Source organism: Lepisosteus oculatus, chromosome 8 (genome assembly GCF_040954835.1).
Source record: "Lepisosteus oculatus isolate fLepOcu1 chromosome 8, fLepOcu1.hap2, whole genome shotgun sequence".
NCBI classification, from domain to species: Eukaryota; Metazoa; Chordata; class Actinopteri; order Semionotiformes; family Lepisosteidae; genus Lepisosteus; species Lepisosteus oculatus.
In genome coordinates, this window is record NC_090703.1 from 41,063,592 (window position 1) to 41,088,917 (window position 25,326).

General features: G+C 41.6%; 2 protein-coding genes across 4 annotated transcripts; both read left to right on the forward strand.

The window, feature by feature from the left end:
• Window positions 1-760: 760 nt before the first annotated feature.
• LOC102683117 (high mobility group protein B3) lies at window positions 761-6,408 on the forward strand. 2 transcript variants are annotated; one of them, XM_015351487.2, is made up of 5 exons: window positions 761-862; window positions 3,260-3,446; window positions 3,729-3,865; window positions 4,018-4,192; window positions 5,050-6,408. In XM_015351487.2, the coding sequence occupies exons 2-5, from the start codon at window positions 3,297-3,299 to the stop codon at window positions 5,209-5,211; spliced, it is 624 nt and encodes a 207-aa protein (XP_015206973.1). In that variant the 5' UTR covers window positions 761-862; window positions 3,260-3,296; the 3' UTR covers window positions 5,212-6,408. The 2 variants fall into 2 exon arrangements, with proteins under 2 accessions (XP_015206973.1, XP_069049566.1); XM_069193465.1 differs by lacking the exon at window positions 761-862 and adding an exon at window positions 2,173-2,210.
• Window positions 6,409-13,724: 7,316 nt separating this feature from the next.
• On the forward strand, window positions 13,725-24,123 carry LOC102695732 (mitochondrial ornithine transporter 1-like). 2 transcript variants are annotated; one of them, XM_069193466.1, is made up of 8 exons: window positions 13,725-13,978; window positions 14,534-14,694; window positions 15,946-16,046; window positions 17,654-17,912; window positions 18,609-18,749; window positions 20,190-20,362; window positions 21,669-21,827; window positions 23,573-24,123. In XM_069193466.1, the coding sequence occupies exons 4-8, from the start codon at window positions 17,707-17,709 to the stop codon at window positions 23,695-23,697; spliced, it is 804 nt and encodes a 267-aa protein (XP_069049567.1). In that variant the 5' UTR covers window positions 13,725-13,978; window positions 14,534-14,694; window positions 15,946-16,046; window positions 17,654-17,706; the 3' UTR covers window positions 23,698-24,123. The 2 variants fall into 2 exon arrangements, with proteins under 2 accessions (XP_069049567.1, XP_015206793.1); XM_015351307.2 differs by lacking the exon at window positions 15,946-16,046 and having other exon boundaries at window positions 13,726-13,978.
• The last annotated feature ends 1,203 nt before the right edge of the window (window positions 24,124-25,326 follow it).

Here is a 25,326-nt window from a genome sequence, read left to right on the forward strand (position 1 = left end):
CTGAGAGGTGTACATCAAGTCTCTGGTGAGTTTGACTTTGCAGGCAATATGCCTCTTGGCCTTAAAACACTTCTATGAGTTAAAGAAAAAAAGTTTTTTTTTACCATTTAGTGTGTTGGTTGTTTTAACAAGCAGGTGTTAAGCCTTATTTTAAAGAGTTGCAACAAGGTTTCCATTATTATCATTTTTGAAATGTAGGAACATGTTCTAACTGTAAACCACTTGTTAAAACTATTTTTTTAACCAAAACTCAACATCGAATTTACCCCATCGATATGGGACCAATAACTTTGTTTTAGAAAAAGTACACCTGCTGTGTCTGACTGTCATTTTGCTACTCCTGGGAAAAGATCATTAAAAGTAATAGGTTGACTGTCATAATCGTATTGCTTTTACATTTATTTATGTCATTCTGACGTCTGATAACAGTAAAATGAAAGCAACGTGCTTAAATATTCTTTCTTAAACTTTTCAGCATCATAGCTTCGCTGTGCACGAACAGGAGTTTATTTAAGATGCTGCGTGGGCTGTCCCGTGAACAGCACCTTGCGCTGCTCCAGTGTGTAGCGCAGTTCGCATAGAGACCTTTAAACTTTTTATTTATGTGCTGGGGAAACTTTCAGGCGCGCCTTTTTTTCAAAGAGGGGGGAATGACGCGCCCCCCCACGTCGGCCACTCAGAACAGGGCCCTCATGAATATTCATGGACCGCCGCCCAATCCCGGGTTGAGGAGGTTGTTTTAAAACAGTGAGGCCGCTGGCCAATCAGGCCGGTCTCGTGTTGAGCTAGCGCGAGGCTGTGCACGGCGCCTTAAGAGGAGTGAAGCGAGACCCAGCGATTCCACACGAGCAAACAATACAAGGTACGTGCTTCTCCCGAGTCCTGTGTTCAAAAGTGTTGATTTATTGTGCTGTAACAATCGGGGTCCTTTGCTTTTCTAGTGTAGGTGATCTTATTTTATGATTTGCGTTCATATTTTGTGAACGCATCGATCTTATCTGAGTATTTTCGTTTATTCGCAAAACTGCTGTTAATGCCGCGATAAATAGGATTTTTAACCGGTCGGGTATTCCTTATTTTGCTATAAATATTGTAAGTCGAGTATACGCATTTGGTGCAATTTGATTTTGTTATCCGAAATCGCCTGTCAGCTGAAATTAACTGTAAAACGAAAAAGGAGAGATCGGTATTAAATCTCGTCGGATTTATTTGGAATCTTTTGAGGTCAGAATAAATGCGCTCCTCTTTATACGAAATGTTAGTCCGCGTTTTTGATAGTTTCGTCTTCTTTTTTGTAGTACTGTTGTAAAATCGAACTAAAAGCCGTAATTCGGAGCCTGTATTCTCCACACGCATTGCTGCCGTTGTGTGAATATGGTGGGTAGGCTGCCTGTAACAACCAGACGGCCCTTTTTAATATCAAGTTGACGCGAATATTTGTAGTTACCATCGTTGGTCCCTGAAAATATTCGCTTTCATTCGGATCGTTTCTTCCCCAATGTCCGCTTGTCAGAAACCGTGGGGAAAAATACTCGGGAGGTGAAGATTTCGTGTTTTAATCTCCGTGCTTCGTAGTGACTATTAAAATGGCTGGCGATTAGAGCCATTGACAAGACGCTATTCTAATAGCAGACGCGGAGCTGAGCAACGCCTGCTGAAAATCCCCCCGTACGGCAACTGAAACCAGCGTACGCCTTCGTTTTTCTCTCGAAATGATTATCTTTACCTTTCGGTGTCAAAGAGAATGGCACCCTCGGAGTTTTTCTGTGATTTTGGGGTTCTTCTCTTCTACCGTGAATGACTAAGTATAGAAATGGCTGGCGTGCACAGTCTTTGTGTTTCACCAGACAGCATTGCACCAAGTGGTGGCCGGGATACAACTTTAAAAAACAGTTAAATACTCTAAAACCCAGCCTCGCCGCTGCTCACCCGACATCGGAATGAAAAGAGCTGGCTTTCTTTTAACGGCCGAGGCCCGTTTCGGCAGCGGTGCTAGGAGATATTCCGCTAGGATTGGGTTTTATACACGACGGGGGTGTGTGTCGCTTTGTTGCACAGCGCTGCCTTAAGCCTCCCTCAAGCAGGGCTGGAACAGAAGCCATTTTAGTGAATGGGCGCTATTGCAAAGAACAGCGAGCTTAGCCCTTGTCTCTGCTGCTAGTGCCGATACTGTATACCCGTATTGGGATGAAAAGTAAGGTTTGCAGAAGGCGAGTTTTAAACTTTAAAATCAAGCGGCGTTTCTTCGAAATTAAGCGTAAAGCATGAAAGGCGGTTGGATTTGAGGGGCAGTTTCTTTCATGCGAAGGCATTTCACAAAATGGAAGATGAATTATTGGTGTTGATGAGTCGCTTTGCATTTTGCACGGACGGCGCCGGCTGTAACCCCAGCGTGTGCTCAGCGCCTATCTCCACTACAGCTGGCCGGGAATTAGCGGGGGAGAGCCGGCTGCAAGGGATATAGGCTGACCGGCGTCCGTGCCGGTCCGGGAGCCCGAACTTGCGGACAGGGCGAGTCCGGGGCGGGGGCAAGGCAAACATGGCGTGGGGGGGTTGGGGTCATCGTGGATGATTTTTTTTTCTCTTGCAAAGCCAAGTCAGTTGGGCTTATTTTAAAGCAATGAGAGGTTGAATTTTGGCCGTTTTCCCCAGCTTGGTTAACGTTGCATTTTAAACTCAAATCTCTAGATTTCTCGTGAAAACTATTTTTGTCACGAGGGCTGTGGCTTGGAATTTGTAAGACGGCAGAAGTAGGTCAAAGTGAATTGTTTGGGTTGTTCAGAAAACCTTATTTTTATTTTTTATTAAGAATTTTAATAGTGACTTTAATAAACAGTTTTTTTTTCAGAATTAAGGCCACTACACTACATTCCCGTGAGTCCTCAGGCGTTTGGCGCAAAGTCGTTAACATCCATATTTAAAAAATACGGTTTTTATTTTATTTTTTTCTGATAGAACTCGCAAGTTCAAATGTATAGATGCTTTGTAGTGATCGATCATAAGGTCCACAAAGAAGGTATTTAGCCTTGAGGAAAAAATGACTTAAGAGTTGGACAGTCTCTCCCTGATTAGTTCATGTAAGGCGGGGAGCTGCTCTCTTTACCAGCAAATTCAGAGGAGACATTCGTCAACTTTTTTTTTTGTAATGGGACGTCTTGCGGTGAGCCTGGTGAAGATCGGTTTACAGTAACATGGCTGCGCACACAGCTTCGCCTCCACACACGTGGGGTTCTGACCCATCTTCCCTTCTCCCTCCCAGTTCAGGAAGTGAGGATCACCAGGAAGAGCAGTTCAAGATGGCAAAAGGAGACCCCAAGAAGCCCAAAGGCAAGATGTCCGCCTATGCCTACTTCGTGCAGACGTGCCGCGAGGAGCACAAGAAGAAGAACCCAGAGATTCCCGTCAACTTCTCCGAGTTTTCCAAGAAGTGCTCGGGCAGGTGGAAGGTGAGCGTCTAGGGAAGGAATCCTGTGGGTTAGCGGAGCCTCTTCCAGTCCTGACTCTGCCGGGGGGGTGAGACACAAGGGTGACCCTTGGCTTCTCTGATCTCACACATGTCTTGATGAGAGGGAGTCTGTTACCACAGAGGTTTTAGGAAAGTGGTGCCTGTTGTTTGGGGGCATGGGGGGTGTTTGAGGTAGATTGAGGGCCCGTATGGGTTAAAGGGGTGTGCGCTCTTGTTCGAGTTAGCAGCTGAATGTCTTCTTCTCTGGCTGTGAATTTCGCAGACCATGTCTGCTAAGGAGAAGTCCAAGTTTGACGATCTGGCGAAGCAGGACAAAGCCCGGTATGACAGTGAAATGAAGAACTACGCGCCGGCCAAGGGTGGGAAGAAAAAGGACCCCAACGCTCCCAAGAGACCACCGTATGTTCATTCGGTTCCTCTTATGGCAATGTGCAGTGCATCGTGGGTAGCAAATGTGTGGCCCGTGTCCTGCTATGGGACCTGGCTGTCTGTGGTCACTCTGTGCTTGTAAATAAACTGTCGGATCTCTTCTTTTTTTTTTCCTCTTGCAGGTCGGGCTTCTTTCTCTTCTGCTCAGAGCAGCGCCCCAAAATCAAGGCCACCAGCCCCAGCCTCAGCATCGGAGAGGTGGCCAAGAAGCTCGGGGAAATGTGGAACAACCTCACTGATGGGGCCAAACAGCCCTATCTGAACAAGGCCACAAAGCTGAAGGAGAAATACAAGAAGGTAGCTGGTTACACCTTTAGAAAGAGCTTGGAACCTAGCTGTTGACGCAGCTTTCAGAATTATTCATCTGCATCGCTGTGTGTATGGGCGCAATGATTAATATCAATAAGAGTGCTTTTCTGGACACTGCAGAAAATTTTACTTTAATAAACAGTGTGCTGTGCTGAAAGAGCTGTACAAGTAATGGGGACTCCCCTCCTCCTCCACCACCACCAGAGTGTAGCCCACCTGGATGATGTGATGGCAACTGGAGTGCTCACCACACTATCAGTGGGGAGGAGAACAGAGTAATGAAGCCAGTTCAGAGATGGGGATTATTAGCAGGGAAATGACTGGTAACTTGGCCAGGATATCAGGGTAACACCCCTGCTTCCCCCCCAAGAAACACAGTGGGGATTTTTAGTGACCACCGAGTCAGTACCTCATTTTTACTTTTCATCTGGAGGATGGTGCCTTTTTACAGTATAGTGCCTCGGTCACTATAGTGGGGCATAAGGACCTGCATAGACTGCAGGGTGAGATCCCCCTGCTGGCCTAAGTAAAACCTCTTCCAGCAGCAACCTTAGCTTTTCCCAGGAGGTCTCCTATTCAGGTACTGGCCAGGCTCACACCTGCTTAGCTTCAGTGGTCTGCCAGTTGTGCTTTGCAGGGTTATATAGCTGCCAGCTAATCAGCCTGTCCTACAAATGTGCTGCACTGGTTTCATGCCCAGGCTGGGTGACGGTTGTGCTGTTAAACGTTTCTGGTTTTGATGCGACGCCTTTGCATTTACACCCTGGCGCGGCTCGAGAGAGAGCGGCTCCGTTTGCTGGGTCTTCGGCCTCGGCCTGGGTTAACGGCCTCCGTGTGCCTTGCAGGACGTGGCCGATTACAAAACCAAAGGGAAGGTGGACGGAGCCAAGATGGCCCCCAGGGCAGCCCCCAAGAAAGGCATGGACGACGAGGACGACGACGATGAGGAGGAAGAGGACGAAGAGGAGGAGGAAGAGGAGGACGACGATGAAGATGACGACGAATAGGGTTTTTTTTTCAGCATGATTGCAATGGGGTAGGGAAAACACTGGAAATTACAGCGCCAGCCCCATCCCTCTTTAGAGACCCTTTGCTTATTGTGCTCAACCAATAAAGTTTAGCTTAGTACGCCATGCTGCAAGTTTCACCACCAAGTGATTTTTGTCCCCCCCTGATCTTATCCCTCCCCTGTGTACAATCTGCCCAGGCCCACTGTGTGTAGGAATGTCTTCTGATTTCTCCAGTGTTCTCCTGGTTCATTGTATATTGCTGGCTAAGTAACAGGAAGCATTTAAATAAGTTGTAGCATTGCAATATATATATAAATATTTTTTTTAAAAGAGAATTTGTAAAGTGGTGTGTAATTGTATATGATTATTGGTTTAGATTTTTTTCCCTCTCTCTCTCTCTCCTGGGTGTTAAATTGTACAGATATATAGTTTGTAAGAGACGTACCAATATTTTGACATTCCTGAAATTGGGGAACGGACTAGGCCAGATGTCTCCAGTCCTAGTTCCGGAGAGCTGGTGTCTGCGCTGAGTTTCTCCTCTTTAGGCCTCTTCAAAGCACCCGAAGTTGAATCGGTCCAGTTAAACCAGAAGTGGGCTGATTTTTAAGTAGTTCAGAGCTTGGCTGGACTGAAGACCTGCAGGTTTGCCCAGCCCTCCAGGATCAGGATTGTGCACACCCATTCTCGATACAGGCCCTCGACCCTGCTGATTCTGTTCCATTCCACGTCTTTGCTCCAGCTGACTCTTGGTGATTGTCATGGTCTTTAGCACCCAGGTTAATCCATTGGAAGGTGCAAAGTACTGTAATGGAATCGTGTTGTTGGGAGTGGACTGCCCTGGCCTAGAACTTGCCACTTTCAGTGTGTGCTACAAAAAGGCTGGTGTCTTTTTACACTGCGTTGGCTGTCTCTTTAGCTTCAAGTGTCTTTGTATATAGCGAACTAGCATTCTGCAGCAATTTTGGTACAGGAAGGGTGCGATAGCATGAAAGATTGTGGACTTTTTCTTTAAGGGTTTTAAGTGTGTTTTTTTAAACTGTTGTAGGACTCCCATTTGTTTCAAGTGGAGAGGAAGTGCAGCTGTTGATGTTAAACCTGTACTTAAAGACTTTGCAACTAAACTATGATTTCATTTTTTGTATGTTTAGGATGCTACAATGTTTTGGAAGTTAATAAAACAGTATTACATTTTTATATCTCTTCAGATCGCTTTTTTCAGTTTATTGTCCTGTGTTGTGAAGAAACTGCTGTTTATAAGCATCTTTAAGAGATAATAAAATCCCATCTGTGTGTAGCAGATCCATTTGAAATCAACCACCAGCCGTGACTTTTCTGGAAGCTATATTATTGTAAAGGTTTAGAATGAAACCCTATATGTAATCATATACATGGAGCTGAGAAAGGAATGCGATCTTGCAATGGAAGCAGAGATCAGCATCTTTCATAATGTTTTAATTGAGCAAAATCGTACTGTAAATCTAGTGTGGTAGGTAAACTGTTTTACTAGTTTAAACCTTGGTAGCTCTGCTGTAGTGTATTGGATGTGTAGACTGGAACAAGAAATACGTTTATTCCACACTGAAAAGGAGAAAAAGCATTTCGGCTGTGGAGCCTTCTTTGGGGGTCGTGTGTGGACTGCATATAGACTCAATTTTTATAATTAAAATTGTTCAGGTGAGAGGACTGGTCTTCTGGACTGACCCACTTTGCTTCCCCTTAATTAAAAGGTGAGAATTGAAGGCTTTTGTTGGACATAGCCTTGAAAGTAAAATTTGACTTTTATACCACTTTTTTTTTTAAGGTAGAAACAGGCTTATATACAGTACTGAGCTATGACTGATGGATGTTCTAGTAATCCCCATTTCAGTATTTCAGCATAGTTTTGACAGGGGAAGGGGTTTCTTAATGGGCAGGCAAAACAACCAAGAATTCATTCCACACTGGCTTGTTCTTGCATGATGGTTCTAGACTGCTAGCAAGGTTGTTATAAACTTGAGTTTTAGTCTGACACCTGTGTCTGTGTGTGGTCTTTCTAATGTCCAGTTGTTAACCCCCAATTTCCTTTTCTCTTTGAGCTTTAAATATCCCCATTGCAGATGACTTCATTAATACAGGACTTGACAGGAATCTGGATCCATAAATACCTTTACAAAAGGGAGACTAAAGGGGCTTCAGCCAGGTCAAAATAACAATCGGGAGTATCTGAAAACCTTCTGCTTGATCTTGTAGACTTGGAAACAAAGCTTGGAGACCACATCTCCAAGCTTTGTTTCTTGGAGTTGTTAAAATTGAAATGTGAAAAGAGTACAGCACTGAAAAGCTTATCCCAAACTATCTCCAGTCATAGCGGAATAACCAACAGCATGTGTCTGGAATTGGGCTTTCTAACCTTTAGCTTGATCTCGCCTGCGTGGTGCCTTTCTACATGAGCAAGGAGACCTGTGGCCTGGGGAAATGCATTATCAGCTGTTGACTGGTGTTGTCGAAGTGCTTCCCTGCCTTGTGGGTGCTGTACGTGGCTCTTTTGTGTTAGTTAATTGTGGACTGATGAGGCCATCAAAGAGGCTACGTGTTTTTTTTGTCTGCATTTGAAGGCAGAAAAGCAAGCCGTCGCTGCGTGAACGGGCTTAGTGTTGACGCCGCCGGGGATTGTGTCGCCAGAGAGCTCTGAACGCTTGGGTAGACGAAAGGCGAGGCCGACTGACAATGCGCAGGATTAAACTGTTTGTGATCGGGGTCTTAAAGCGGGACATCTGCAAGACACAGCAGGCATTGTTTCTTGGTGTGGCTGCCACAGCGCTCTTTCTTTTTGGTGCAAACGACAAGAGCTCAGGAATGGAAATAGGAGTCACGGTGCTTTCACACACGAACAGCTTGCGCTCTGATGCGTTCGCACCTACAGGTCCTGAGAAACGCGACAACATGCAAGCAAGTCGTTTTACAGCGCTGCCATTTAAAAAAAAAAATACTTAGTATTTACTGAATACCTGGTAGATAATTTGAAACATTTCCTTTTCAAAGACCTACCAGATATTAAGCAAATTTTGATCTACAGAACATTGTTGTGTTCTTCTTACATCCTGAATGGACTGTGTCCAAGGGCAAACGCATTGTACAAGTAATATGAACAGATTATTTGGGTATTGTAGTAAGCATTACTTCTGAACTAAATTAATTAAATCATTATTTACTTTCTTAAGATTTAATATTCTGATTCACATACTCCCCCTCTCAAGTGCCACATTTGCTTCAGTCATTTCTGAATTTGATTGCTTATTTCGCATCACTGGAGTCTGATTTATATTTAAATATTGAACAGAAAGTGTTTTTGTGTGGGTGTAGTCCTGTCTTACAATTGTGGAAGACGAGATTGCTCTTTAAAAAAGGGCAGAAGAGCACTGAGATAGGAGTAAATAAACTACAATGAAGAATGATTAGCAATCATTCTTTTAATGTGTTCTTCACATAATAGCAATACAACAGTTTTAACAGCTATGATTTTGAAACCTGGTGCTCATGTTTTTTGTCAAAGAACTGTCTGTCCCATTTAGTTGACTAAGCTCTATATTGGTGAACTTTAAATTAACTAGTAAAGGTTTATTCCAAGCTGAAAAGGGGACTTCTTTGGTACACCCGACGAAGGCTCCACAGTCTAAATGTTGTTTCTTTTCTTCTCTTTTCAGCATGGAATAAACCTTTACTTATTTATTTGCAGCCTATGCACGCTGATGCACCTACCTGAGCTACTTTAAATGATCTTTTGCTTTGTTTTTTACCTAATTTGGTTTCATAACTCTTCAAGGCTGGGCCTGGTCAATATACATGGGAGGGAGAAATTTCAAAGAAAACCAGGCTGCTGCAGTTTGTGGTGTTGGTGGACCAGTAGGTGGTGCTCTTCACTCTAGGCTAGAATTTCTAAACCAAAGTCCAAGTGTACAGATTTTCTGACAGGGAGTGTCTGAGCTGACCTGCTCGATGGCATAACTACCAGAACAAATAATAATTTTAAATATAATCTGTGCTTTATCTTATTTTCTAATGTGAAAAAGAAGCTTTGCACACCTGTGGTATACAACATAACAGTTTATTTATGAAAATAGGACTGAAAATTGGAGGTGCTTCACCAAAAAATTAAAATGTATTATCTGAAACAAACTACATGTGCTGGTTTAGTTGAAAAGTCCAGAAACAACTGGATGAGTAAGAACTTCTGGGACTATTTAGCTTATAACAACTAAACTGGAAAATGGGGTCTCCTATTGTTGGTAACCTTTCTTGGCACTCTTAAGCTCACGTTGTCTACATGGAAATTCTTTATTACAGAAACCGTTCGACGATGAGCTCTTTATTTGGGTGATAGCTCCATCTTGTGGTGAAAAGATCCTATTAAAGATAAAAAACGACCCCCCACCCTCCGATTCAGAGACATCCCAGTGTCTCCCTAAACAAACCCCCTAACTTGAAAAGTATTGACAATACACAGTATTACCAACCATATTATTCACAATTTAATAAATGACTGCATAATCTGGGATAATCTGTGTGTATGCTCCATACGAGGTGAATGAATTTACAAAGGGCCCAGTTTCTCCAGTGGCTTGTGGAAATCAGATAGTCATTTCTAGAAAAAAGGGTAGATGTGTGGCAACAGAACACAGAGAGACATAGCTCGGTAATTTAGGAAATGCTTATGATCCAATTAAATGTACAATGAAATAGTTTACGAATACAAAGTCTAGAGTGAAAGTAGTTATGTGAGAACAATCCTGGTGTTTAGGGGAGATGGACTCTCAGCTTTGAACAGAACAGTGACTCTATGTGTCAAAACAAGAAGGCCTGTGGCCAGAACTGTTCACAAGCAGGACAGAGCAAGTTCTTTAAAGTCATGTCTCCCTTTTCCTACCACTAGGGGATGCCGATGCATTAACCAAGCTTTAATTTGGCTTTTTGAAAGAGCAGACAGATCTCTGTTCTGGGATGCAAAGATCAGTTGAATCATGTCCAGCCCGATCTCCTGTACATGTCACCCAGGTGGGGTTGCACTTCAGTGGTGGATAAAACAGGTCCCCTCCCATATCCAAAGCACTTAGAGATGAAAAACACTATACAGATGTAAGGTGTTATTATTACAGACGAAGGGATTACAGGGAACAGTATTGACTATTAAACCTATTAACTATTAACAGTTTTAACACCATTGAACAGTATTGGAGGTTACACCTGGTGCAGGTCTGCATATCCTGCTTCCGAAACAAAGAAACAAAGACCCGATCCAAATGCTGAGACTAGTCAGAGTGGTGGAAGTTGGTCCAGAAGGGCAGAGACTGCAATTGTTGTGTGCATCCGGGTAAGAGGAACAGAACTGTCTGTGATCAAAAAGTCACAGGAGACACAGAATCTTCTCGATCTCCTCTTCTCTATCTAGAAGAGGACAACACATGGGAAAACTAACCTCTATTAACCCCAGTCCTGCATTTTTTAAATCAACAGCAGTATAAGACCCAAAAGGAATAGCCAAGCTGGGACTCTGGGGGAGAAGCACTGTGGAAAGAACTTTTCAGAAATAACGCAAAGCTACAAACAAGGGAAACACTCTGGCTGGGGCTAGTGGCAGTGTGCAGCAATATTTCCTACTTGGCTGGCAGTTGTTCCATGTCTAGGGCAGAATAAGACGATATTGTCTGGGAAAAGACAAAAGTCACCTGCTTATATTTGCATATACTTTATATAATTAGAATTTAATGGTAAAATAATGTTTAGTTTTTTTTTCCCCAATAGTGACAATTGAACTACATCCATCCACCTTGTCATTTCTATTTGTGTTCCACAGTTCCTTGTATTGTCAAAAGCTGGCATGTAAGGTACATTCCCAACATATACTCTAACATTATTTTACTGAAATATGAATGTTTATCTCTGGTTCTGTAATACTAAGCAGTCTAGTCAGGAGCTATTGTCCAAGGTATGCTCTGTTCTGTTAAGGTATTCTGCACTCATTGTGCACTTCATCCTTCACAAACAACTCACCTCTCTGAACTCTACCAGGAATCATAAAATAAGAAAAAGTGCCAGAATGAAATAACCCTAGATTAGGAAGTGTAAAACAACAATTTACATGTGTTGAGTGTTCTAGGGCATCAGCAGTGTAAATCAATATATGCCTACATAAGCATTATGTCAAGATTTTATCAAAATGTACTTTATCCCCTGCTGTATATACTACATGACAGACCTTCACCCACTAACCTGTTAATGAGCACAATGACTGCAATAAACATTGGTTTAGCATACTTTAAGGCTTATGATGGTTTATATATATATATTGACCATTTCTTAGACACTATTACATTTTTTAATATGATTTTCTTTGGCTTACCAGTTGTAAAATCAGAATAATATAATACTTCAACTGTTCATTAGATCAGCACATTCCCTATGCAGTTTTTTCCTATTGTATTCAAATATAATTTGATAGTTGACCATTCCCAATTTAATTGGACCCATTAATTTACTCCATCCATTCATTTTCTACCCTCTTTCAGAGCCTTCCCAGCAAGCAATGGACACAAGGCAGGTTACAGCCTGAATGAAATGCCAGTCCATCAAAGGGCCAACAGACACTCATACCATGCACACACTCATACCATTTTTTTCCAGAAGCAAATCAACCTCCAGTTAGTTTTTTGGACTGTGGGAGGAAACCAGAGCACCTCAAGGAAACTCATGTGAACATGGGGAGAACATACAAACTCACACAGATTCATTATTTTACTCATCCGATCAAATCAAATGTCAATCACATTCTGGGCCTCTAGAAATGGATGATTTCCGAATGATCTGGTGGAGCCATCCCAATTCTTACCACCAGTATATCGATCCGGTGTGAATGTAGAAAACAAAAGACTCACTTAAAAGTTAAAGTTTGTTGAAAATGTTGCAATGACAATGACTTCGTGGCTAACACATGCAGCCATCGTCACCTCCACTGTACTGCAACCACCGACTACAGACACAGACTACAGACAGGTACAGACTATTCCTGTACCTCAAGGCTGCACTTTGGAACTCATCAAAGGAAAAGTACATTGATCATTAACAATAGTGTAAATTGCCTGTGCCCATTTCTAAGAGGATTACCTTAATCTCATTAATTTCTGATTACTGTTTAACTATTGCTTGATAAGAAAGACTGCATTCTGAAAGAATGATCACAGTATTGATTGGTTATCAAAAAAAGTGAACCCAAGAGAACTCGGTCACTGCTTGCGTTTCAGCATTCGCTCCCAGATATCGCTGTAAGGCAGCTCTCTTACATATTAAGAGATCATTCCACATTCTACAGCATAACACCATATTAAAACACTAGAACAAATGCATTAGCAATCACATGATGTAAGTAATTGTGTAAGTGATTGATGTAATTGATTAAAGTGAACACAGTGATGTAAGTAAGGCTATATCATTTAGTGTTTGCAAGAAAGCAAGAACTGTGGTGAATGACAATAAAATCACATATCTGAAATCAGACTTCTAAGTACTATCACTGTGCATGATCAGGTGTTCACATTTTTTTATATTATAAAGTATCTTAATCCAGGTAGACAAAACATGTTGTTCACCATTGATATTAATGTACCTAGCTTCTGAACTCCTGTGTCACTTGGTGTGCTAATACGTCTTTGTTTAAACCTGAAATTGGAGTGCACTTCACTTTCCAGAAGATCTTGTGCTGCTTAAATACAGTACATTTCTGTACAACGTTTTCACTAACTCTCAATTCAATATGAATAACAACACTCAAGATTTAAGTGTATTGAAAGCTTAACCTGCTTGGTTGAGAGCTAACCTCCTGGCCATAGGACGAACAGGCCAGGACTCCCAGGCACAGTGAGGATTTTGACTGAGGGGCGGCAGCAGCAAAAGTAGAGATAGAGTGGAACTGGGATGAAAAAAAGAGGCATGCAAGGGAGAGACGTGGGTAGTGTTTATAATGTTTTAGGTGAGGAAATTACGTCACCATTAAATTACTGACAGCTGAGTCTGATTGAACTCTGCTACTCTTGTCATCCCGCCCGAACTTTCGTTATAAACTTCATAAAACAGTGTTGCCTGGCATTACGTGGTGCTGATACCTATGGTAGGCACTCTAAAATCAAGTCTACTACCCATACGCTGGAGACGGTGGAGCTGAGAAGGCGTTGTGTGTTGTAGTACTTTTGAGGATGCGAGAGAAATCTGCTTTCTGGAGCAAAGAAGTGTTTTCTTATTATAACAGAGCAAACATGAGTTTCGGTACACATTATAACGTGTTTTTTAAGCGTATTGCAAATGCCGTTAAAAATGAGACGGCACTTAATTAACACACTTATTTAACAGAACAGTTAAATGCGTTACAATATGTTTAGATTTCACCACTGATGCATACACGACCTTAGCATGATAAGTTGTCAACGTTGATTAAATGCAGTATATTATACGTAAACACTTAATTACAAAAACGTGCTCCCCTCTCTGAACTCCTGAACTCCGGCAGTGACGCGGCAGGTCGTGCTGTCACCCACAGCGAAACTCTATAAAACTCGAAGGCACCGGTTATACCCAGGGATTAGTGATGAAGTGAAGTGTTAAGCCTTTGAGTTGCCTTTAAAAAAAAAAATTGTTGTACTCTTGCTTAAATTTCTCTACCTTGATTTTCCACCTGCTCTCTAACTGCAACGCTACGAGGATGATTACTGTCTGGAGGTGCCACCTCTGATCTGGTTTAGTAAGTAAAAGTTAAGACGAAGTTTTAGCGATTTGCGTTTATAGCTTTTGAAGGAAGAATTCAAGTTCGGTACACAGCGTTCTTTGTACAATTCATCTTTGTGTACTGTAAACAAAATCACGAGAAAGTACTGAAGGATGGTAGATGAGATATCTGAATGCTATAACAGCTTACCAATAAGCAATTCAAGAAATGTTTGCAATGTTCTTTTAAAAATAATTAAACCTGTAAACATTCCTGACTGGTTCAACTGTTATATCAAAAAAAAAATCAGTAAACCTTTTGGGGCTGGTTCTTTCAGTTTAGAAAGTGTTTCTGTTTAATGCGTTTAAATTTAGGAAGCGTATTCCACAACATTTGCTTTTGTGAAAATTTGTATGTTCCCACTTTAAAGGACTTACAGTATTGGGTGCATTTAACGAACTCTTGCCAATAAAAGGCTTGTTTCGAATTGAGGTCCCATTTTGCATATCGAGCTCAGGTGCAGTTGTTTTTAAGTGTGGTACCTGACCTGCTGGTAAACCCTTGTAACGTTGCCATTCTGATGTTTTTCAGTACCACAGGGTCCCTAAGTGCTGTTGTGCTACATCTTAACACCCAGTGTCTCCACCTGACACTGGGTTTGCCCCAGTCAGACAGCCACAACATGTCACTGGAGAGAGGGACTGTCCACCCCTTGATCGAAACTGTCATCAACCTCACAGCAGGGGCGGCAGGTGAGTAATGTACCGCTTAACAGTGGAGTTTCAAATCTGGACAATACGTACCTCTTTATAACGGTGGGTCCCAACCTTTACAAGTGTGTGGAGCCCTTTTCAGTTTAAAGCATTCTGTGGGCTACCACGAGCTACCAGCTGTTTTCACACTCACATCCTTTCTGTAGTCTTGTGCTTCATGTCACAAAAGGCTGACTGCTACCTTGTCATGCGATTTGTCTTGGAGTCTCTTTGTAAGTTGGCTCCAGCTTGTGTAGGTCTTTTCTGGTGGCTTGAACATACTGTAGGCAGTGTTTTGTGTTGGGAATAGGTGTCCCTATTAGTGCCTGTTTGTTAATTCTGGACCAGTACTGTAGTGTGATCTGACTTTGCTTCTATGAAATATCACTGACAGGTGGTTGGGTTGTGACCTGGCTTTGACTTTTTTTTCATTATTTTATACATAAAATGCAGAGGTGAGAGTTGAAGCCATTCAGTCGGGCAAACTCTTTGTTAGGGCCCGGGTTTGCTATGTTGCTGAACTGGTGTGACCTTGCTGTTGTACAGACTCCTCTTGAGCTTCATTGATGTCTTTCCATTGTTCCACGTGTCACACAGTCTGTCCAAGGTTACAGCTCTTATCTTTGATTTTGTTATTGTTGTGCTCTAGCTTCCTCCCACAGTCCAGAGATGTACTGGTACAGTAGGTCAATTGGCTTCTGGGAAAATTGTCTGTAGAGTGAATGTTTGTGTTTGCCCTATGATAGACTGGCGTCCCATCTAGGGTGCATTGCGTCTCACACCCACTCATTGCTGGGATAGGCTCTGGCTCTCCTGCAACCCTGAATTGGATAAAGTGGTTAGAAAATGGCTTGATGAATGTTATTGTTATCTATAATGAGGGTACCTAAATAAGTGAAGTTGTTGTTCCATTCCTCGAGAAATAAAAATCAATAAAAATAATCTGCACTTGGTCAACATTTGTAATGTAAACCATTAATTTACTTAAATTCTTATTCATTATCTTGACATACTGCAAAGCAAGTGCCTGGGTAAGTGTATGGAGTAACTGAATTAGATAGCTTATACTGTTTCCCTGACTTCAAAGGCCAGCATGTCAGGTTGAAACGATGACGGTTAATTCTGGTTCACATCACGTTTTTTTTCTTGTTTCACAGACCACGGTTATTTGACATGTTGTCATCAAGTGATTTGACTCGTTCAAACTGAGTGTGCGCTTTAGATTAATGAACTTTCAAACCCTTACGATAGGGACTGTGGGGCAGCCATTTTCATGGACGACCACTTTAAGAAGGCAAGAGAAAGTTGCAGATGAGAGGAAGCCTCTTTTGACCCATCCGGCCCGTATGGTAGTAAGTAGTTTATTAATCCAAGGATCTCATCTTGCCATTCCTTGAAAGAGTGCAGAGTATCAGCTTCCATGTCATACAGATCACGCAGGGAGTTGTTGTCTGGTTACTCTGTCCCCATTTGGATCAAAGCTGGCTTGAAAATGCATGTAAGACTGTGTGAAGCCACTTACTGTGCAAGATTTTAAAACTAGATTTTATTATTGCTCAGTGGGTTTTCTTGTATAGCTATTTGCACTTGTCTTAAATGCTGATGATTTGTTAAGAGAGACTTTTATTGAATCAGTTATGAACTAATCGGATTTCTCCTGTAGCTGAACTCCAGGCAAGGCTGAAAATCTGCACATCAAAATTTCACAGCTCATAAAATTGAACATGTGGATAAATGACTTTTTAAATTTTTGTTAAAGGGGAACTGCAACGCTATGTTTTTATTTTGGGGTTAGAAACGATCTGCATTGATGAGTGCATTTCAAGCTATAATGAAAGTAAGATGTAAATTGGAGGTTTTACAGGTACATCACAAAATAGCCAAAATTTCCAGGTATGCACAGTGCCATATCCTGCTATTCAGAACAAGGCAACCAAACTGGTGAGGTGATGCAGTCCTAGTGCATTGTAAACAAGCAGGCTTGTGAATGCATTTCTTCGAATCCAACAGAAACGTTGTTCTTGACTTCGAGACGGTTTTGCAGACAAATGCAACTTGTTAGCTCAGCATGCAGATCGCGTTTGAATATCTCTGCATTTCTGCAGGATGTCTGCTGCACAGCCTGTACTTATTGGCTCATACATTGCATTACACCAGTCATTAGAGTGACTAGTGAGCAGGAAGGGCTGCTGCACATCGCAATTTGTGTCAACTCTCGCTCCTGCCTGTGGCGAGACCAGCGATTGGCGACAATATGGTGACCATGCAGTACTTTCACAAAGTTCGTGATTTTGTGCTTAATTTGGAATTTGAAAAATTTTGCAAGGCCATCAATTGCTGAATTTTGTTATTAAGATTTAATAACTAGCCTAAGAAATTGGGACTACAGTTCCCCTGTAAAGTAGGTGATGGGGTGGGGGGAAATGGGCTAGGTGGTAGGTTATCATCATTTATTCTTTAAGGATTATGTTCATGGATGCAAGTTCATACTATTGTCTTAATTTCATAAACAGTTATGTGGTTTGGGTGATCGTTTCTAGGAATTTAAAATACTAGGTTCTAATGTTGTACTGCATCTTGGGGAGGCAGAGGAAACATTTCATTTATTTGGCGGGATATGTGATATTAGTTGACCGAATAGCCGCGTTGAGCCAGGTTTCTTAAGAATACAGTGAAGCAGTGATTTCAGAATCATTGTTCTTTACAGTATATTCACCACCATTTACTCTGTTGTTTTGAGTGACATAGGCTGGGTTAACTTCATGACGAGAGGTAAAATTTGGTTGATTTCAAATCTTAAAAGGCTTGATGTGTTCCAAGCCAGAGTTCTAATTTAATGTCACTTGTTGTTCTTGCATGTCTCTGCATTTGTGCACAAGGGGGGATGTTTCTGATCAGACCCCGACCCAGTTTAGAGAAATGCACTCAGCCTGCTGTCTGGTGCTCTTGTCTGTTTCAGGGGGTGTGGCGTGTGTGCTGAGTGGGCAGCCTTTTGACACGGTGAAGGTGAAGATGCAGACCTTTCCAACAATGTATCGGGGTTTTGTGGACTGTTCGCTGAGAACCTACCGGCAGGATGGGCTGCACGGGCTGTATCAGGGCACGATGCCTGCGCTACTGGCAAACGTGGCCGAGAACGCTGTCCTTTTTGCCTGTTATGGGTTCTGTCAACAGCTCACTAGGCGGCTGTTTGGACTGGAGAGCGTATCCAAGCTCAGGTGAGGGCTGGAAATCAAATAATGCTTCTAGAAGTACTGTTGACTGATGTCATTGGAACATATTTGATATTTTTGCATAACTTGTGTAACAATGATGGACGTCTTCTCTTTAAGAGATTTGCTGTTCTATATTAAAATGAAGAACCTTGATAAAATGATAAGGCAGTCTTCAGGAAATACAGTGTGCTTATTTTAATGTGGCTAGACTTGGACAAATTATTATTATATCACTGTTATTTGTGGGTAGTCAAGAATGAGGCGCAGTGGGTTCCCAATGCAATTTTTGTTTCTCTCTTCTGTTTAAGAGAGAAAGCTGCACTTTTCCTGGGATGTCGGGATATCTCTGTGCCCTTGTCGTTAAACTGTTATCTTCTGCACTCTTTAGTGTGCCTCTCTGAAGATGGGGGGCAGGGGAGGGGAAGGAAATATCAGTTTGCTACAGAATCATAAGACTTCTACCACTCCTTCATGTTCTTCTATCATTGGGATGGATGTGAACTTAGTGTGCAGTCTAAATGATTTAAAATTGATTTTTTTTTTAATTTCACTGAGGTGGGCTCCTGTGTTTACATTCCTTTCTCTGAAAATGGGAAAGGTTAGTCTTTTGTTGTCTGTGTCTGAGTAGTTGAAGTCTATATGAGTGACTTGTAAGACTATGCACTTAGCAGCTCCTGTGGTGATCTCTGTTCCTTCCAGTGACCTGCAGAATGCCACGGCGGGCTCAATCGCCTCTGTCTTCTCCTCTCTAGTGCTGTGTCCCACAGAGCTGGTGAAGTGCCGGATGCAGGCTCTCCATGAAATGAAAGTGGCCGGCAAAACCTCTTTGGCATATCGGGTGTAAGCAACTCTTCAGCTGATCACATTTTATCATATGTTGCCGTTTAGGGAAGAAGGAGGGTGAAAATCGTACAGTTTCCAAATATATTAGACCAATTGGACCCATGCTAGTAATTTTCACACTGAAAACAATGGGTAGAGGTTATTGCTATTGGTTGATGGCTCCAGTGTCCTGGGTTAGAATGGGGCTCTGTGTGTGTGGATTTTGCTTGGGTTTTCTGAGTGCTCCAGTTTTCTCCTACAGTTTAAACACTATCCTGGTTGATTGGTGTTTCTAAAGTGTGAACTGCGTGTGTCTGAGAAAATGGGTGTGTGTCCTTCAATGGACCGGGGCCTTTTGCCTTTTACCATGAGCCCCGAGGACCCAATTCACTGTCTAAAGGATAAAGAGGAAAACAAAAATGCATGTACAAATATAATATGCTTTCCGGATGGTCTCTTCTCCTACATATTCATTTTGTTTTGTACCCTTATCGCTTAAAGTACAATTCCACTGTGTTAAGGCTATTGGTTTCACTGTGCTCTTGCTTAGCTTTGTGCCACTTGTAAAGCTCTGTATCTCCCAAGTTGGGCTGTGGGACTCTTACTCAGCCATACCCTGGCTTCTTTTTAAGACATGATTGAATGAAACAGGGCTAAATGGGACAAAAGTCCTCCTCTCTTTTTCAGTCTTTTTGTTCAATGTGTATTTAGAAAACCAAACACCCATGTTTATAGTTTAACAGAAGGTACAGGCATTTAAAGCTGTGGTTCGTTGGCTTTTAAACGTATATTTGAGGTCAATATTTATAGGATCATCCTGAGAGTTATAATGCCAGCTTTTGAGTAAGCATTAACTGTAGATTTATGTGACATGTTAAATACCTTTAAAATAAAACTGGGCAGTGGAAGTACTCCCAGTTTACTGTAAACTTCCATCATCCTGCTATCGGATTGTGGCCGCTATTAATATGATTCTGTCAGACAGATGTGGGTTTTACCCACTGTTTTATCTTATTTCAGACCAACAGTGTATGCGTATTTATGATGGAGTCACTATTTTCAGTCCTCCCTCCCTCCCCGTCACATTCTTCCATAGATGTTTCAGTAGGATAAAGATCGGGGAACTTGCAAGAGCCACACAGATTTATCCTAGACTGTTTTTTTTTTTCCAGATTTTTAAGGGGATCATGATCACGATATCGCATAACTTTCAAATTAAACCCAAACCCCTCCATTTTATTAGCATTGGTCAAACCACTGCAGTGACATCAGTAGCATGCTGGAAAGTGCCTTCTCTAGACTCTGAGCATTTTTACCTTTCAGTCATTGAAAGCTGCACCTCCATTATGTGAAAAAGCAAATGGCATAGGAAATTGACATGAACGTGAAACGGGGTGGTTCCTGTCTTTCTTCTTCAGGGCAGGTCTGAGGTGTTCATCTTTCTCTTCTGTGTCCCAGCTCTGCCTGGTCTATAGTGAGGGACATCATGAAGACTGATGGACCCCAGGGCTTGTTTCAGGGGCTAACAAGCACTTGGCTGAGGGAGGTGCCCGGTTATTTCTTCTTCTTTGGAGGATATGAAATAAGCAGGACCTTTTTCACTAAGCCGGGAATGTCAAAGGATGAGTTGGGTGAGGCTGGACTACTAGTCTTGGAAATGAATGATCATCTCTTCAGCTGGAGATTTTTAATGAGTGTAAAAGCTATTGTGGCTTGCAGGGGTTAGGGAAACGGAGGGGAGAACACTTTCATAACAGATCAGAATACAAAGTGAAAATATGCTGACGGTGTACAAACACGCACACATCTCGTATGTCTGTCCTCGAGTTCCTCCTTTCAGATTTAGCTTTGAGGTGAAGCCTTCGATTGGGGATTTCCGCTGGGGAGATGTATATGGCACAAACTGTCAAGAGCCCTTTTTAAAATGCACTTCACCAAAATCCAGTTTATAATCCATTTCAAGAAAATTCTAGTTTTTTTTCTGGGGATTATTATCTTGTACTGTAATTCTTATTGGTAGGATAAATTTATAAATAGAAATGATTGCCTGTGAAAACGGGCTGTCAGTGGATTTTATTTTAAAGAGAAATTCACTTATCTCTTGCAGCTGAAAGGCAGGCAAGCCATGAAGACAGAGGGGAGTAAAGAAAGACTTTACTAAATGAAGCAAGTAGGGTCCCATTTAGCAAACCTGGATTGGATTACTTTGCCTTACAGAAACCGCCTTAAAATATATAAAATTAGATTTGCAAGACTTGTTTAGAGCTGAGATCTCAAACTCCTTTCCTGGAGGGTTCCAGTGCATTGTAGCTTTCTTTCCACCTGAGCTTTGTTACTTATTTGGTTTAATTGCTTGATGAATTGGATAATTATATAGCTCTTTTCCAGGCCTACAGGGCTTTAAAGACACTATACCTGGAAATAATTGCATGAATCAAGCGACTGTTGGTGGGGGAATTAAATGCAGTACACTTTGATTCATCTAGATGGAGAAAATAATTAAATTTGTCCTTAATTAAATTGAGAACACAAACTACAAAATTAAAAACAAAAGACATTGTGGCCCTCTAGGAACTGAGGTGGAGACCTCCTGGTTTAGAGAAGTAATCAATGGTATTTTTTATAGGTCTTAGTAGTTGTAAAATTAAGACACATTGGTCAAACTATACAGAACCATTTTAATAAAAAACCCACTTGGGCCTGTATTACTCAATGAAGCATCCAGGATGTAAATTAGGGAGTCTCTACAAGCAGGTTTAAAATTTTATTTTTTTAATGTAGTAAAATGAGGAGTTTGTTTTTTTATTTTTTATGCTGTCCTCTTAAGGTAAATTCCTGGGAAATGTTAACATAAATATGGCCCACGGTATTAATGAGTGGGTTGCCCCGTGTGGCTCATGGCGAAGTCTCACTGCCCCTCTGCCCTCCTCCATACAGATGCAGCACTGCTGGTTGTGAGTGGAGGCATTGGGGGGGCATTCTTCTGGCTTGCGGTTTATCCCATTGACTCAGTGAAGTCCAGAATCCAGGTTCTGTCCATGAGTGGCAAGCAGGCTGGGTTCCTCGTGTCCTTTATCAACATCCTTAGAACTGAAGGTAAGAAATATTGAGCTGCCTTGGGCAGACTTTGCTTGTTCCTCGCTAGCAGGCTTGAGTTGGTCAATAGCAGAGGACTACGGGGTACCGTGTCACATGGCAGCCCAGGGGGAGAGCCTCTGAGCTTTTTGTGGTCTAGGGAAGGTGATCCAGTCTATAGCTCACTCTCCTTCCTCTGGTCTTTCCACCTATATGGAACTGGAACCTGGTGAGGCAAGAATCTGCTTGTACTGTTTAATGGGCTGCTCAATGGCAGCATTTACATTCATTGCTTGAAATGGCTTTAAATGGCAGTTGTTAGCACTGGGGCCCTGGGTTCAATTCTGGACCTGTGATCCTATCTGCATGGTGTTTGTATGTTGTATGTTCTCCCTGTGTTCACGTGAGTTTCCACTGGTTGCTCTGGTTTCACAGTCAGACGTATTGGTACAAGTAGGTTTGTTGTCTATGGGGAAAACTGGTCCTTGTATAAATACAGTATGTGCATGACTGTTTGTGTCTGGCTGTCCTGCGATGGACTGACATCCTCTCCAGATTGTGTCCTTTGCTTGCCGGGATTGGTTCTGGCTCCCCTGCGACCCCGTAGTGGATGAAGCGCTTTGAAAATAGCATAAAAAGTTAATCTATCCAAAGGCTACTGTCAAGAGCTGCAGAGCCCTTGGTCAAGTCCAGCAGGTTTCTTGCATAATCATGAGATACTTTGTTGTACAACTAAAAAACACAAAGTGGTAAAGAAATTGTTGAAATATACAAATCACTGTACTCTAAACCGCAATCAGTAGCTGAATGTTCATTGTTATGAAATGTTTATGATGTACAACTCACTGTCTCAGGGAGGCTTCCTAAGGATAACATCCTGGTTTCTGATTTTTCCCTCTCCTGTCCTCTGGTAAGTGTAATAGGATCATAAAGGCACGTTCAGAGACCGCTTCTTCAAGCAATCTCTCAGATTTATGGAATTCTACCTCTACCACTGGCTCACACTGATGTGCACTTTTAAGTTGTATGTTATTTACGTTTGTTGTTTTTGCTGCTGCTGCTGCTGTTCTGTGTTTAAGTTTAGTGTTTCCTTAATGCCTTTTAGTTGGAACATGCATGAAAAATAAACTGAACTGATTACCTGACAGAGCACATTCAAAACTTTCTGAGTGCTTTGTTCTTAGGTGAGTTGTAGGGTGATAACCAGCAGCCCTATCACCCTGCAACTCGCAACCAGCAACGCACTGAAGCTAAGCAGGTGTGAGCCTGGTCAGTACCTGGATGGGAGACCTCCTGGGAAAAACTAAGGTTGCTGCTGGAAGAGGTGTTAGTGGGGCCAGCAGGGGGCGCTCACCCTGCGGTCTATGTGGGTCCTAATGCCCCAGTATAGAGAAAGGGGCACTAAACTGTAAAAAGGCACTGTCCTTCGGATGAGATGTTAAACTGAGGTCCTGACTCTCTGTGGTCATTTAAGATCCCAGGGTGTTTCTCGAAAAGAGTCCTGGCCAAATTTCCCAGTGGTGTTTACCAGTCATGGTCTCCTAATAAGCCCCATCTATGAATTGGCTTCATTACTCTGTTCTCCTGGCATTGTGTCTCCTCCCGAATGAGAGCTGATATGTGGTGAGTGTACTGGTGCACTATGTCTGCCGTTGCATCAGAGGTGGATGCTACACATTGGTGGTGGAGGGGAGTCCCCATTACCTGTAAAGCATTTTGAGTTACCTTTTATAAGCAATTTATTAATAACAATTCTTCTTCTTCAGGTGTTACAGCCTTGTACTGTGGACTGACCCCCACTGTAGTGCGAGCATTCCCTTCCAATGGAGCCCTTTTCCTTGCTTATGAACTGACCAGAAGAGCCCTGAGTGACAAAGTAGCTGCTATCTGAACACATGCCTGGTTTGAACTGTTTTAATTACATCTGCTGTCATATCAAAATGTTTCTGCACAAAAAAGTATTTTAACACTTTTATTGTAAACTTTGTAAATTTTGAAATGTCTGTGTTATTCTATGCCTTGTTAACTGTATTATTGATGTTTTGTAAAATTTTACCCTTTTTCAGGCACTATTAGAATCCTAAAAGGTATAAGAATTTAATTGGGGTATTTGATTTTGATTAAGATTTGTGGAGCCACAGTTTTCACATTCACTTTAATAAGAGGCAGGAGCAGAATTTCATGGTGCTGTGCTCAATTTGTTTTTGTTTGAATGCAACAAGGCTTTAACACTTCATTTCTGTAAAAAAATGTCTTTTAACCTAGCCGTGTACTATTACAAAAGTGTTTTACACAAAAAATAAAGTTTTTAATTTAATTTTGTGACTCTTTCTATTTCCTCGCTGATTTATTGAACTGCATCATTATGTTCTGGATTTTGTTCAAAAAATAATTTTTATAACCATATATAGGATTTTTCTTTTACAGTTTATTACTCAAAACATTCACTTTGTTAAAGGCACAGTTACCTATAAAGCGCCTCAAAGCTGGGTTAGAATTTTTACAGTTAAGTAATTAGACCAGCTGTCTAACAAACTATGAATGCACACAGACAGATTTAGAAACATTTATGAACTAAACAAGAGAACTATGGTAACCAGAGAACACCCATGTAGCTGTAAGGAGAACATGCAAACTCCACATAATGTGCTCAGGCCAGAATTATTTATAAAACTGACTAGCAGTTCTTGAATTAATTTTGTTTAATGGTTAAAACTGTAATCATGTAATCATTTGAACAGCTTTCTCTGAAGTGTTATGGAAAATGAACTGAATATACAGCTTTAACAACAAAGTTCCTAACTTTGGTTTCACTTCACATTGTATACAAACCATTGGTTTTAAGTTTGCCGCTTGACATTTTACAGTATGTGGTTTTTGAGGGCAGGATAAATATCATGTGCCCTAGTTTTTTCCACAGTGGGATGACCTGCTATCATCAAAAACCATCATCGCCAATTTTATAATTAAGTTTTATGGAAAGAACACCAATTAATGAAACCAAAGATAAAGAAATACAGTTTTCAATGGTAGTCTTTGACTAAAAAGAGACATCTTCAGATATTGATTTAATCCGGTCAGTTACGAAAGCTCAGGTTACTTAATAAATATTTTTCATTTTTAAATTGTTGAACAATGCTTCAAAGAATACTGCTTTAAAATCCCATCTTCCTTAATTCTTTTCAGCAAATATTTTTTGTTATTTTATTAGATCACTAACAATAAGTGAAGGAATTATTCTGGCCTTGGATTTGATGGTTTGCTTAGTAAACATTGGCTGTTGTGCCATAGGCATGATTTAAGTTTACACACCCTGTTGGAGCTATTTCAACCAGAAAGTCCTCACCTTTGTTTTTAGGAACCATTTTAAAATGTCTTTTCAACATTGTCCTTTTAGCCTGAGCCAGGTTTGCCTTATAATTGAAAAACACAGCTGTCGTTGTGTTAAAATAATTTATCAACTTCTATATGCAGTGAAGGGATCGGGGCTGAGGTAGATCACACTCGGCAAGAACATTTA